This window comes from Morus notabilis, unplaced genomic scaffold, assembly GCF_000414095.1.
Source record: "Morus notabilis unplaced genomic scaffold, ASM41409v2 Scaffold784, whole genome shotgun sequence".
Classification (NCBI taxonomy): domain Eukaryota; kingdom Viridiplantae; phylum Streptophyta; class Magnoliopsida; order Rosales; family Moraceae; genus Morus; species Morus notabilis.
Genome location: NW_010368042.1, coordinates 200,153 through 215,859, shown reverse-complemented (window position 1 = coordinate 215,859; position 15,707 = coordinate 200,153). Strand labels below are relative to the sequence as shown.

Here is a 15,707-nt window from a genome sequence, read left to right as displayed (position 1 = left end):
ATTTTTGACCCCTTTTTATTTTTATCCTAAAACTTTATTTTTTTTCATTGTGATCTCTTTTACCCTATAACTTATTTATTTCTTCATTTTAGTCCTTTTTAACCTTTCTTCCATTTTTGTTCATTCTTGGGATTTTATATTTAAATTTTATATGCTTTTATAATAACACGATAACTAAAACTTAACACATAGATTACTCCTCATGTGCCATACGTGATGTTCAACTAGTACTAATTAATGCGTGCCATTGTTCGATTTGATATTTGAAAATCTTGAAAACTGTAATTAACCAAACCACACCATACATTTTCAGAATCATAAGTGATTCTTACAATATTTCTTTCATGATTTTAAATATGTTAGTTTTTATGACTATTTTTACTATTATTTTGTATAATTATTTTCCTTACAAAATAATAATAAAAAATAAAATGTGCACTTATATGTAGAAACTATTAAATTTTTATATGATTGTAGTTTATTGTCACCATTTTAGGGACTTTTCGATCTGGTTTTCATCATTGTCGACAGAAAAGAAAGAAGGGAGTGTTTCCTTTGTTTGTTTGTTGACCGAATCCCATCTTTCTCAGTTACATGCCGATATTTTTCCTTTGTTTCGGCTTTTAATTAGCCTAAAAGTTCAAGAGTGGGCCCGAACAAATCCCCCTTTCCATTTCATCACTGACAAAACCTACCTTTCAATTCGACTTAACGAAACGACTTCGACTTTAGAACAATCAATCGAACGGGTAAGGGCCTGTTCATAATCCCTATTCAAATTGCTTGCTTGAGTGATTAAGGTGGCTTTCCTGTTGTTCCAGTCACTGTGGCTCTTGCTTGAGCCGAGAAGTACAGAAGGCACAGAGGTGAGAAGTTTTTAGATTATAGATACGAAGGTACGAAAAATGGACAGGTTTCAAGTAAGGCGAGTAAGAGAAGGTTAGAGAGAACCGTTGCTTTGACATAAAAGTTTGCCTTACAAAAGAATAAAAGTAGAATAAATAGATATACGTGAAATGAGCCCTATTCCTCCTTTCCAATGGCCAATTCACCACTTCACTTACTTACTACTTACTTATCGGAAAAACAAGAAAAGTAGCACTAGAAAAGCAAATAGAGCGAGTACAAGACATAACTAAATAGGTGTAGAGTTCGGAGTAGCGAAGAGGGAGGCTTCTTAAATTTTTAATTACATGGTTAACAATCTCCGTTTCCTCTTCATAGATCAATGGGGTTCCCCTTTCCTCCTCCAGTTCAGAGCCCATTTCTTGAAAAAAAGAAAGAAGAGCTTCCGTAGGGGTCCCCCGTTGGGAGGTGGCTGCCAAGTGGGGATTGTGGTCCACCACGTTGCATTTAGCAGAGCTGGCGGAATTAGCAAGATCGTTCTGCAGGAGTACCGGCTTGAGAACCGGACTAAACAGGGACGTTATCAAGAGTGGCTTACTGCTCACCAAAGTGAAATAGCATTGACACTGAAAGCGAGCTCTAGAGCACTGCGACATTGGTGCGCGGTAAATAAGATGGCACGACGATCTATACTCTTTAGATCTGGTGTTGCTTCGAGGCGCTTTCAGGATCAGGATAAACCTGATGAAAAGAAAGTTCCATCTTTGCAGTGGGAGAGGTGATCAACATAGAGGAAAAAGTATACAGAATAGACAATTTGAGGTACAGATTTAATGGTTGAAAAGATAAAACTACTAGTTTTTTTTATCCTACCAGAGAATATCCTATATTTTTTATATATAAATATTTTATACAGAAGTTTCCCGTTAATGAACCGAGAGAAATGACAACCCAACGTTAAGAAAGTCTAAAACATCTCAACTAGGTTGGCATCTATTATAGCACATATCTTTTGTCAAGCCCCCCACTTTAATTTGTTAGAATAGAAATCAAATAAAAGTGTTACAAAAATGTTCTCAAAATATCAAACGAACAGAAAATAAAAACAATCAGTCCCTGTAAGAGGGGCTCAGTACAAAAAGAATCCGGAAAAAACCTAATACAAAAGCAAAGATAAATTATTGACACCAAAGGAGACGAGGCAAGCAAGATTAATTTACCCCGAAAGGGAACTCCAAAAGGTGCTTCATTGCATGATAATTAAGCCTACCATCAAGTTATATCAAATTTCATAGATAATATAATATCGGCCACTTTTAGTTTTAGTTTATTAAGACATTCGCTAAGAGTGGGATAAGCTCCATTAATTAATTAACCATAGACGACACGTATCTACGCAAGAGTGAGATAAGCTTCATATATATATATATATATATATATATTTTTTTTTTTTCTTATGACAATCCACAACCATACATATTTCCTATTAAAGAATTCAAACATGAAACAACGACTGGTTTGTACCAAAAGCATGAAAAATAGTGTCTTTCATTGCCCTTTTTTTTAATCTCAAAAAGAGAGAGAGAAAAAAAAAGAACTTATAATATTGATCAGTTATCACACCATCGCAATATATATATGCAAGTCTTTTGAGACAAGATTTTATGGTTATAATTCATGGTTTTTGGGGAAAAAAAAAGGAAAAACATCAATTAGATATTTGTCATGGCTAGATTGTGAAAGTACAATAGAGATAATAGATAAACAAAATACAAAAATACACACGTATATATATATTCTTGGCCTGGCTACCTACCGGATTCCCATACTCCTTTTCTTGGTACTTTTCTCCAATCAAAATGATTAAAATATTTGCTAATTTGTCTAGAAAGTTGAAAGTAACAAGGGCCCGGCTACAGTTCCACCAATTTATAATCCAATCAATTCCACCCAAAGTGCATCAGCCGATGCTTTATATGATTTGGCATTTTTATATCTTTTAATTTAGGTCTAAAGGTCAGCATTTAGTGAGGGTATCCAGGGGCATTTCCTCGTCCTTTTACTGGCAACCGGTTCGGCCAACAGTTAATAATTAGAAGAGTACTAGGAATGGAACGAAGAGAAAGACGACGATATGAGGTGAGAATCATTGGAAAGGAAGACGGTGGCGGAAACGGGACCTCTGTTGCGGGGAGATTCCAGCAAGGGAAGGCGGCAGAGCTAATGGGTTTTGATCGTGGGGGTCCTCTGAACCGATATACACCGACGGCGTCGAACAACGCGCGGCAAAGATAGGATTCACGAGGAGGAGGATGCGGCCCTTCAGGCAGCGATTGACACGTTTCTAGTGGACTTCCGACGCGTGAGTGGCGGAATTTTGTAGATCGGAGGTTGGTGAGTCGGAATGGTACGAGCGGTGTCGTCATAGGACGTCGACGCGTAGTTACCGGTGGTGGCGCATGGGTGGCAGCAGGGAGGCGTGTGTGGGCCGATCGGAGGCGATCGTTTGGGTGTTCTGACTGGCTTTTTTTTTGTTTTTTTTGTTTTGGAAAATGTTTGGGTGTTCTGATCTTAATAATGTTTTTGTTTCTCCCTTCCCTCTTAAATTGAATTCCAGTTTCAGGTATTGATTTGATCATTATGATGACCACTGCATATCTCATGTTCATATGTATTGCATCGGATTTACAATTTTTGTGATGATTCCATGACGCATGTTGATAATTAGGGCCATTTTATATTATAACTAATTTTCGCACAAGTCTTCCTCCACAATAGATTGTGCATTCTTCACTTTTTGCTTCCACTGCACTCCTCTTGTTGATCTGGTGAATTAATTTACGGAGACCTTTATTATTATTATTATTTTTTGTGATCGGATGAATTTAAGTTCTCAGTTTTTTTTTTTTCTAAACCTTAGAAATTAAGTTCATTTTACCGATATGAGTTTAAAATTTAAATTTTGTTACAATTAAATGTTATCAGAAACAATCATATTTAATTTTTTTATTATAATAAAAAATTTTCACATAAACTTACATTTTAATTCGAATTAAAAATTTAAATTAACGAATTAAACGGGTTATAAACCTTTCATAATTTGATGGATTTGGACAAAAAAAATGCATAATTGCAAATGTTTCGAGATTTGATAGATAGTTTCTTCAAAATTTAAAGAACGAGGATTAAGTTGTCACCTATGAATGGGTGAAGTGGTATATAGTAATGTACATTTTTGAGTTAATTATTTTGTGGTAATTCCATGTTCGCTACTCCTTTTATATATTACCACTTCGACGTTATTTTCTTTCATTCATATATATATGCAATTAACTATCATTTTGATAAACGAAAATCTTTACTTGATATTAAACAAAAAAATTAATCAGATCAATTCACATGGTATGCAAATAAATCATTATGTGAATGAAAATTATTATTGGAAATTTAAGATTCAATCTACAAAGAAATTTCTCTATTAAACTTTATGACAAAAAAAAAATGACAAATGTGATGTCCTCATATTTTGCAATATTCGCTGGCTTACAATAACTACCGGTTACATTCCTACGTTTCAACATTACATTGGCCCCTTTCTGCGTTACGATCAGATCAATCTTTTTTTATTAATTTCATAACTGAATTTACATCATTATCCCTCCACCTTCCCACAAAAATTACAAATTTGCACCTGTAAAATGACAGCTAACATAGTAAAAGACAATTCCATCCTCCATTAATATACCATATTCCTCAAAAGTTCTCCTCGAATTCGTGAAAGTTTTAAGACTTGTTTTTTTGAGTTTAATTTGAGTATAATTTTTTAGTTGAATTTGAGTTATAATTTAAACTAACTTGAGTTTGTGTTTGGTTATGTACATTTGAGTTATAGTTTGAGATAAGAATTTTTTTAGTTTGTGTTTGAGTGAGTCAAAACTTAAATTTGTATATAGATAGTATTTTAATAAAAACTTAATGCTGATGAAAAATTTTAATAGGGTATATGGGTCGGGTTTTATTCATCTTTTCGTTGTCAACGTATAGAAAAAAAATTATCTCAATCAGAATTAAAACGAAAAAATTATAGCATTTTTAAGAATAGAAAAAATATTGTTAATTAATTTGAGTTTGAGTTTCTGAACTCAAGTCGAAGAGAAAACTTAAACTCGAGTTTAAACTCAAATTTAAATTCGAATTTAAACTTAAATTTAAACTTAAAAAAATATAAACTCAAATAAAATTATAACTCAAATTATTATTTTTTTTTTGAATTTTTCGCTAAAAAAAAAGGCTAAACAATTTCCCCATTGCAAATAACCGGCCACAAACGGTAAAATCTAGGCGCGTCATCAACAATCTGTTGAATGACATTCCACAAACCTCATCTATGGATTATGGAATCGCAGAAAAAGTAACAATATACCTGTCTCTTTCTTTACCATTCTTTTTTCTCTCTCTCTCTAACCCCTTTTTCTCCTCTTTATTATTATTTTTTGGGAACTTTTTTAATAAATTTTTTTTAAAAAAAATTATTAAAAATTCTTTATTTTTAACTGATAAATTTATATCTTAAATTATTTATTCCGTATTTTTTTATTTAATATGATTTTAATATAATTTAATAATTAAAGACTGATACTAATAATTAAAGACTGATACTACTAATAATATTATCCTATCAGATAAATTCTCTTATTTTATATTATTTTATTTTCCACTCCCAGTTGTTCACTATAAATATATTAAAAAAAATGGCGGACCTGTAAAGTAAAGAAAGGGACAAACAGAAAAGCTCCAAACAGATCAAGTAAGGCCACTTAAACAAATCCCACACCGTGGTCCATAAATGTCTCAGGTGGTCCTCGAAGCTGGTTGCTATTTTCTGCCATTTCTAGTAAATTTTTATTCCCTTAGCTTTCAAAAGTCTTGTTTAAAATTATTGTTGTTTCTTTTTTTTTTTTTAATTTTTATCTGGATTGTTCCAGCGTGATCTCCTTCGCTTAATGGTCCTTTTGACCTTCCTTCTCATTGGAGGAAACAAGGATATTTTTTTGCTTCTTTTTTAAACCATTTTCTTGGAATATTATATAAACTGTACTTGAAATTAATTCTGTTTTATTTTTTACGGTTTTTGAAAAATAAAAAATAAAAACATTTTCAAAACGACGTTTGACGAAATAAAAATAAAAAATAAAAATAAAAATAATTTTTTTATTTAATGTAAAATAAGAGAGAAATAAAAAATAATTTTTAATCGTTTTTCATTTTTTATTTTTGTTTTCTCATCTTTCAAATAGAAAAAGAGATAAAGAGACACTAATGAATTTTTTTACACTGAAAATAATTTCTTAATAAAATTAATATTTTTAAAAATAATTAAAAATATTTTCATTTTTATTTTTATAAAAAAAATAAAATTATTTTAAAATAAATTCTAAATGCGCCCAATATTTCTATGCGTCTCTTGTTTCCTTATATATAGCCTAGCTAGCTATCTGACTCGCTAGTAGTAACTAAATGAACAAAATACGAAAAGTATTACTGCCTCAATGTTCATGTATGTCTCTTCTCTCAGAACCACTTCTTAGACTATGCTCTTCTCAATCTTAGATGTTTTTCTCAACTGGGCTTTTTTTTTTTTTTTTGCTACCTAAATATTTCTGGATTTTTGTGTTTACTGGATTGGTATATCCTCAACTGTTCTTTTAATTAATTTGTTTAAGAACCCAATTCAAAGAAAGAAATTTTCTTTGCTGCTAATTGCTTTCTTGGTTTTTCTATCACTATTTTTCCCCCTTCTCTTGTGCTTACTTTCCTTTTATATATATACATGTATATATGTATAGGAGAGGAAGAGAACAGATTGAAGAGATCATAGATGGTGCTATAATGGAGTGGGACTTGAAGGAATTTGGTTGGGAATCAACTGATTTTGACCCAAGAGAGGATGAACGCCTTGAACTTGATTGTGATGATAATCATCATCATGATGATCCAGTACTTGAATTCATCAATTCCACTAGACAGAAGATAAACACAGCACCAGCTGATCAATCTCCAGAGGCTTTGAGGCTTAAAACTAGTACCACCAATATGGCTGACCAATACTTAGCAGACGCTGCAGGGTCACCGGAGAAACAAAACGACGTCGTGCGAGGGTCGGATTTGATGGCATCAAAGAGGCGAAGTGGGACTCAAAAGATGTCATGTTTGGTTGATGGTTGCAAGGCAGATCTCAGTAGTTGTAGGGACTATCACAGACGCCACAGAGTCTGCGAGAAACACTCCAAGACCCCAATTGTTACTGTCAAGGGTGAAGAGAAAAGATTCTGCCAGCAGTGCAGTAGGTAACGTGATTGAGCACGCTTTCATTAATCTTTATTTCTGTTTGGTTGATTTTTTTTTTGGAAACAAAATGATGATATGGTTGTAATGATTGAGCATTAGAAAGTTTAATTGTAGACTAATCCTAGTGCAGCTGTTTTTCTTTTTCTTCCTGAATTTTCTTATTCTTGGATGTGATGCTATGGTTTTTAATCTTGTAGATTCCACTCTCTTGGGGAGTTTGATGAGGTGAAGAGGAGCTGCAGAAAACGCCTTGATGGACACAATCGGCGCCGAAGAAAATCCCAGTCAGAACCTCTTTACTGGAGTTCGAAGAGCTTTCTCTCGGGCTACAAAGGTTTGAACATTTTTCCTTTGTTTTTTTGAGAGAGACAATTTTTCTGTTTGCTGCTGTTCTGTGTTGGTCAGCAGTTAGTGTTCAGAAAATATCCATGATACTCATTTGTTATTATCACCTTTTAATAGGCCTATATTTTCCATGAGACCTTTATATATGGTGATTCAAACTGTCCAAAGCAATTGTCTTGTTACTTCTATTGGCTTTGTCCTTAAGGTAAAGTTAGACAAAGAAATTTATTGGTAGAAATAAGAAATAAAATAAAAAGGAAGAAGAAGAAAAAGCCGCTAGTCACTAGTTAAAACTCCCCTAATAACTTCTATTCCAATCCCTGTGTTCTTCTACACAAATATGAGTCATGGAGTTTGGAATGTTTCAGGTCCAAGAATCTTGCATTTTGGCAATCCTCAGATATATGCAACAGCTACTGTGAAAGGCATGTGGCCTATGGAGACCAAAACTGGCTCAGAATCATGGACTCACACCCCCCACAGACGGTTCCAAATAATTAATTATCAGCAAAATCCTCCAACACCCTTCAATGGGGGAGATAAAAGTCTGTTTTTCTTGCAGAAAACAAACGACACCAAATTAGGAGGGAACCAAACCAACCCAGATGAGTACCTCCGCCACCCTTTGGCTCCACCAGGAAAGGGAAGGGAAAAAAGGGACAATTACAATCCCAAGCACAAGCACAAGCACAAGCACATGATCATGGTATCTGATGAAGAGTTATCTCTGCCTATCGATTCAGGTGGCCGTGCTCTCTATCTTCTGTCAACACATCCAACGCACTTGATCTCCTCAAGCAACAACAATTACAACCATTTGGCGCAGCCCCATGAGAGCTGTTCCTTTCAGCTTCTTGACAACACTAAGAATGCAAAGAACAGGCCTGTGGATCCCCCTCTCCCAATCTATGATGCTGCGGCCAACAAGCAGGCCAACATGCTGCTTCGGTTGGGACCCGACGGCTTGTTGGAACACGGGGCTCTCCAAATGCTTCCGATTTCGTTGGAGTAGTTGGCTCCTGAGCTTATGTTTTGGTTTCTCTGGTATTTGAATAAATTATCTGAGGAGTGTTAGTCAACTAGAGAAAGCTACCAATAAGACTTTTTAAGCTTGTGAGATGGATGTTTGTGTTGCTATTGTTGTCGTATGTCGGAACTTTTGTGACAACTTTCTTGCTCGTGAAAGAAACAAACCCTGTGTTGTTTTGTGTTGCTTTCGTTTTAATTTCCATAGCGTGATTATAAGGTGTATAGTTTATTGTACTACTAGTACTTTGTGTGGTTAACAACGGATTTAGTTTTAGTCAAACAAGGAAAGTATAAAGAATTGCTCAAAAGAAATCCTGAAGTACGTAACAACTAACAATAGAGATTGAGAGAAATCTATTACCTTCCCTTACAGTTTCTAGTTTTGATAGTTTTCTTTCTTTCTTTCTTTTTTATCATGTTTTCCATTCAAGAACCCAAACATGTTCTTCTTGGACAAATTTCCAGAGACCAAGACTAACAAGCTGTTCAATAACCGTTGTTCATGCTTCCACTAGGAAGCACCCAAGATTGAGATACCAAGTCAAACGGGCAATTACATTAAACCCAGCATCTTTTGCTTTCCTTGGCGATAAAATTTACTGCTTTAAAAGGGTAACGTGTTTCTAACCCACTAGAGTTGCAGGGTAAAGAGTTTCACTTTAATCTTGAAAAAGAGACCCAAGCAATCATACCTTATTTGACTAAATTTAGAGCAAAATATAAACCAAAAGAAGAAAATAAAGTAACGGATATTTGCCACAGAGCTGAGCTCATGCCACGTAGACGCCCCAGAATAACCAGTCTACTTGATGAGAATCCTTGTCAGCAATCACCTAAAAATGGATTCAATGCTTAAAGACAATTCGAGGTTCGGTCATACGCCAAAAGGTTGCCTTTGAATCCAATAGTGATGAATCGATATTCATCAAAAGTATTACAATTGTGGCCAAAAAGGATATGAATTTGTTCACAATCACTACAATTATGAGAGATATGCCAAAGTATCAAAATTTAAAGATAAGCTTGTCTACCAAATATAATATAGCCTTCCTTGATAACTACATATCTGTATTAAAAATCCAACTCTGTGAACCCCCACCAACATAAAATAAGATTAAAAGAAAAACAAAGAAAAACAGAAACAAAATTGAAAGGAATGACTAATCATGCACCGCGACGACATGGACACTAGTGCTTGTCTTCCTTGGGAATATCTTCTTTTGGAACCTTTGATTCCAGTTTCTCAGGTGTTCTCTTCTCCGCTGCCCTGTACGTAGATCCATTGCAGTTAAGACTTAAAATTGAAGAACTATAACCTAAAAAGCATTTCGGAATGAAGATGCAGGAGTAAACTGATTAAGTAACAACACGGGTACATGTCAAAAAGCACAAAAAATCATCAAAAAGTATCAACACAGATCAACTTTTCAAGGTCATTTACATAAAATCAGAATCATATAGCTCAGAATTCACACTCGTGAAAGATTATAAGTGGCATTGTTACCATGGTCCAATAGGCATATCTAGATTTGCGGGCAAGAACCTAAACTCCACCTAATCATTGTGATTATAAAATCAAGCTTGCTGTACCACAAAAATCATAGCAAAGACACAGAACCAAGTAACTGAAACTAATGCTTGAAAGAATGATTTAAGGAAAAATTTACTGAGGAAAAAAAAAGGAATAAAAATTCAACTAGAGAGACCAGTCACAAGCCACGAGTTGATTATCAAAGATGTACCATGAGTTGGGCCAAATTACATATCAAGGATTCTCCATATCAATATTTTTTCCAAGTATCAAATGATAAGCAGTTTTCTCTAAATTCATCAGACTCATAGCAAAAATGACTATTTAAACAATTCATATCTTATACATATTCCAAATAATCATCACTAGATAATTTTACAAGCTCCTATCCACTGGTTCGACATTACATATATAATCCAAGACGCGGGTGAAATTTGCTCATCCACAGCACTATGAGAGCTTGATAATTCCAGTATTATTAACCAAAATAATAACAACAATAACAACAATGAAGAGTGATACCAATTACCATAGCCCCAATATACAACTGAAAGTCAGAACTTATCATCTAAACAAAAGGAGAAATTTTTGCCTTGAAAAAGTCAAATTAAACCTAGTATTAAAGTTGAATTCTCAGGCACATGTATGATCGAAAGTAAAGAGTATGATCCAATACGCAAGTAAGAAACTTTGAAAGCCAAGCATATCAAATTGTTGAAATCATTCAACGGGAACGAATCTCGTCTCCGAATTGCCTATTGAGTGACTGATTTAGATACATAAATAGTGAAATTAAGCTTTAATCATTTGCAAGAAAAGTCGCAAAAACGTGCGTATATATATATAAGAAGAGAGAGAATTTGTCTTACTTGGTGGCGGAGCTGGATTCTTCTTCGAGCCAATTTCTGATGTGCTTAACATTTCGACGGAAGATGGCGGCCGACTGCTTCACGTCGGATCTCAGAAGAAGTACGACGGCGCTGACGCCGGCGACTGTGAGGATGAAGTTCGTCAAAGCCATTGAAAACCTAAACTCTCGTGATTTTCGATTCTGATGTTAGAAACGTTGCAAGGAGAGAGTCTCAGAAGCTATGAACAGTGGACTAAGAATCCAAAATCCCAATTTCAAGGGTTTTTCGTTTTCCTGGGTTTCAGACTTTAGGCAAACGACGACTGTGCTTTGTCGTTTCCACAAAATGAATTGGACCCCGCCCCTACTTCTTTGGGCTAATCTGGACCTTATTTTCAGCCCATTATGTAAATTTGACCCAAATAGTCTCACCCGCACTTTTTTTCAAGTATAAATATAATAATATAGCGTATATAAATAGAAAATTACAGAATTTATCTTAAAAAATGGCACACGTCTCAATTTTTATTTCTCATTCTTAATTAACACTCTTTTATTAGTATAGTTATTTAAATAAAAATATTATTAATTAAGAGTAAGAGGTAGAAGTCTCCTAATCTATATATTTTAAAAGGATATTTGTCTCTTTTTTTTAAATAAATTATGTAATATATTTAAAATATGACCGTTATTATTATTATTACTACATAATTATCTTATTTCCAAAATATTCAACAAATTTTGATGTATTTAAATTTTACTCTTATAAATATTTAGAAAAAAGTAAAAATTATACTGCATTAAATATTTACAAGAGTGAAATTTTAAGTATAAAAATTGGAATCTTTTTGAAACATTATTCATAGTAATTATTAAAATAATTTGATTTTTTTATTATTTGTAAATAATTTTAAAACTTTTGTTAGATCTCAATGTGATTAGTAAGATTGCCCACACACTTTTTAGAATCAATGCTTATTGCTTGGGAAGGAGAAAGGGGGAAAAATAAGAGGGAGAGATAAGGGGAAAAAGAGACGTACAGAATATTTTTTTGTTTTGTTTTTTGTCTATGTTATCTGGCAAGACAAGGAGGAAACGAAGTTAAAAAATTGATATTTCTTATGAAATTGTTATTTTATTATTTTATTTATTTACTGTTTTCTTAAGATTTTAGTAATATAAGTGGATTAATTTTATTAGTTTTCATTTTTGTCAGATTTTTTATTTATTTTTTTTTTTGTCTAGTTTTATAGAGATTAAAAAGTGTGAATTTCACAAGAATTTTATCTCTCTTATGCTTATTTCCTCCGAAACATTTCTCTAACAAATAATTTTCTTTCTCAACATCCACTCTGAGATCCCTCTCGTTTCTTTCTTCTCTCCACTTTTCATCCTTAGACCCATAGTGTTAAGATAGGTCATTAGGCCCTTAAGAATCCCAGTCAATATAGTGCTCTCCTTTTCAGATCTTATTTTATTAACGAGTAAACTATTTAACTATATATAATGGAGTAGCAACCTAGCTACCACTAGGCAATTTCTTTTTTTTTTAATTTATTAATTTTGATATATACTTATTAATCAATTAGTTGCTTTTTAAGTGATAGATAACGTTTTTAAATATGGTAATGGCAATCATGTCAATGCGACAGGATAATTTGGCAAACAACAACTCCAAAAAAGTGGTGCAAAAGTGCTTTCAAAATTGCTTCCATATTTGGTGATGGGTGACCTGTATATGATTACACAGAGCATGTAATGGAGGCTATATATGGAAGTGGGTATTGAATAAGATTTTAGAATTGACATTTACAACAAATGAACATTTTTTTATGTTGAAATAACTACTGGTGGTTGAAGTGGAAATATAATAACTTATAGAGGTGCTGGAAAAAGTAGAATGTAACATGCACTCTAACTTTAATTATTATTTTATTTTAATTTAATTACCAGAGATTAGAGAAATCTCCATGCATATGCTATTGCCAAATCAATATGTTGGTTGGTAGTTACTCTCTCATGCTATTGCCAATTAAGAGGCTTAAAATACTTAATTATATTTAAATCATTGTGCGTTTGGTTGATGAATTCGTGCCATGATTCGAATCATGGTTCGTGATTCGCTACAATATTTTCTCTTACAAAAACACACATAAATCAAAAATAGATCATGATTCTAAATCTATGAACCAAACGTCCACTTAAAAAAATCTCATAACATTACTCGATTCCTTTATGTGTGTTGAACATACGAGAGGAAAACAATTATAAACATGCAGTTCTAATTATATGTCAAATAACGCAATTGAAAAAATAAAATTAACCTGATATATGTTGATTTTTTAGTCAGAGTCTACGACAATCGTAATTATACGTACTAGTCGCCACAAACATCAACCGTACAGTTGAAAATTAGAATATCTCAATATCAGCAATAAGCTGAATATAAAATTGGAACCATGCGCATTTGGAAGTAATTTTAATTCGATCAATCAGAAATCTTCCTTCTCATTTTTTTTCCCTTTAAAGAAACGAAAACAAAATTTCTTTTGTTTCTTTATTTAGAGGGCAAACAAAAAAGAAACCCTAATTCAATTTTCTGTATATATATGAATGTTTTTTTTTTTTTTTTTTCCCTGTTCTCTTAGATTATTGTCCAGTATAACGTGATATTGGCACGGCTCAATCAGATGAAAGGACCCATATATATTCCATTGAGAAACTTTGGTCTGATTGAGCCATGCCAACGCCAACAACAATAGGCAGTATAAATTACGTATATATATATATATATATATGCATGTTTCTATATGAATGCCAGTTAGCAAAGAACAAACTAATTAAGAAACCAAAATAGATCAGAGTATAGAAAGAATTAACAACCAGGGAGGGCAGCATTGACGAGACCAGGCTGATGAGATCATCTCATGATGATAATTAGGTATTGATGAGAAAAGAAGATGACTGAAAATGAAGATCATATATATATATATATAATGTTAACGTGTAGGATATATTTATGTGATATTGGACAACTATTGAGCCATAGAAAATCTCTATTTATAACGTTTTTATTTGTGTAGCGAATAAATTAAGGAGCGGAAACTATGCAGAAAATTAAAATCTTTCTCATAAAGTGATTGATATATATTATAGAGAACGTGATTTCTCATCTTTTATACCTAATATTTTGTTGGAAAGATGTCTAATAAAGCATCTTAAGGCCCCTCAGATAGATTGCAGCGGTTGATATGTTTTTCAAGAATTATTGATCACGTAATTAATCACACTTAATTAATATTTGTCATCGTTACATCATCACTTCGCAACCTCTAGTTTGATATCTTAATTAGGGCATACGTCAGGACTTAATTAATTAGCCAGTCCCATGAATATGTGCAAATTAAGACCTTTACCTGTTCCATATATCCCACTCCATTTTCTGATCTTTTTTTTTTTTTTTCTGCAGAGATTGTTGTGTATGAGAATATCCAGGTATTTTACGTATCAATATTATTGACACTAAAAAATATGATATAGCAAAAAACAAAAATAAAACAAAGGTTGCTGATCACCATTAACACTACGACAAAACACTATTTAACCATTTTCTTACAAGTGTTCTTAATTGTCGTTTCTACGACAGCTTTATAAGAAATGTCCTCGTATCATTTTTACGACATGAATAATTTGAATGTCGTGAAAGACACATGCTTTTTTGTGTTGTGGTTAGTTATGAATCTTATTACCCTTCTACACAATTAAATGGAGGACTGGATATATATTGGGCGCATTCGCCACAAGATCACCATCTTTGATTCAAAGAGTCACAGTAAATACTGAATTTATCTGAGTTTAAATTAGAATAATACCACTTCTAAAAAAATTGAAATGTTGACGTGTCACTTTTCTAAAAAATTTAAGTCGAATGTTCACATAAAAACAATACGTACGGATGAAAAATTAAACTTTAAAAGTAGTATACGGCCTAATATAGATATTTGACTAAAAGGTCCTTATAACATGGAGAGAAATTACTGAGCTTATACCCTTTAAGAATGCATATGGATCTTGATTTTTACTCCTTAGTAGTCTTAATTAATACCCTCTTGATTAATATAATTATTTTGATTAAAAGAATATTAATAAAAAGTAATGAGTAAAAATCTAGACTCAAAGTATTTTTTCCATCATAGTATAAGTCGATTATCAAGTTAAGCCAAACCCATTTCAATGATGGTTTGTCAAATCTAAACTCAAAAAAAAAACTTGGCCCAATTTGTAAAGTCATTGTTTCCAACATGAAATATTCTTAACCTAAATGATAATTTGCTCTATTAAAAGAAACAGAAATAGTAAAAAATATGCCAATATGAAAAGTTTAAGGAAGTATATAAGCCAACTTTTAGTTATAGAAATTAATAGGCCATAACTTGTCAAGTTATGGTTCATAACCAGATAAGTTATAGACAAATTTGTCAAGTTATGGTTCATAACCAAACAAGTTATGAATAAAAACCATGATTTATGGACAATAACTTGTCAAGTTATGGACGAAAATAGTAATTTAGCCTATTTATTAACTTATGTAAACTATTGACTTATTAATTTTAATTCATCTCAAGTCTTGGCATATTTCCCTCTTTCTCCCTAAAAGAAATGGATCATCAGTAACCAAACTTTCATCGGCTTCTGGTAACCGAATATCCAATCGAAAGGGTGGATTATCTCTTAGCAAGAAAGGTTGAGAGAGATAAA

The 15,707-nt window shown here is 32.8% G+C and overlaps 2 protein-coding genes across 2 annotated transcripts; one reads left to right on the top strand and one right to left on the bottom strand.

Moving 5' to 3' along the window:
• The first annotated feature begins 6,345 nt into the window (after positions 1 to 6,345).
• LOC21394077 (squamosa promoter-binding-like protein 9) lies at positions 6,346 to 8,830 on the top strand. Its single transcript, XM_010114085.2, has 4 exons — positions 6,346 to 6,403; positions 6,693 to 7,193; positions 7,392 to 7,528; positions 7,908 to 8,830. The coding sequence occupies exons 1-4, from the start codon at positions 6,396 to 6,398 to the stop codon at positions 8,549 to 8,551; spliced, it is 1,290 nt and encodes a 429-aa protein (XP_010112387.2). The 5' UTR covers positions 6,346 to 6,395; the 3' UTR covers positions 8,552 to 8,830.
• A 622-nt stretch (positions 8,831 to 9,452) lies between these two features.
• Positions 9,453 to 11,236, bottom strand: LOC21394076. Its single transcript, XM_024176062.1, has 2 exons — positions 10,969 to 11,236; positions 9,453 to 9,835 (listed from the first exon to the last, which is right to left on the bottom strand). The coding sequence occupies exons 1-2, from the start codon at positions 11,118 to 11,120 to the stop codon at positions 9,757 to 9,759; spliced, it is 231 nt and encodes a 76-aa protein (XP_024031830.1). The 5' UTR covers positions 11,121 to 11,236; the 3' UTR covers positions 9,453 to 9,756.
• Positions 11,237 to 15,707: the final 4,471 nt, after the last annotated feature.

What these genes read in the sequence shown, in the direction of transcription:
- LOC21394077 (XM_010114085.2), top strand. An exon ending in TTCTGCCAGCAGTGCAGTAG is followed by an intron (nt 7,194 to 7,391) that starts GTAACGTGATTG and finishes TTAATCTTGTAG; the next exon opens with ATTCCACTCTCTTGGGGAGT. An exon ending in CTTTCTCTCGGGCTACAAAG is followed by an intron (nt 7,529 to 7,907) that starts GTTTGAACATTT and finishes GGAATGTTTCAG; the next exon opens with GTCCAAGAATCTTGCATTTT.
- LOC21394076 (XM_024176062.1), bottom strand. Translation starts at nt 11,120, where the DNA reads ATGGCTTTGACGAACTTCATCCTCACAGTCGCCGGCGTCAGCGCCGTC. An exon ending in GAATCCAGCTCCGCCACCAA is followed by an intron (nt 9,836 to 10,968) that starts GTAAGACAAATT and finishes ATCTACGTACAG; the next exon opens with GGCAGCGGAGAAGAGAACAC.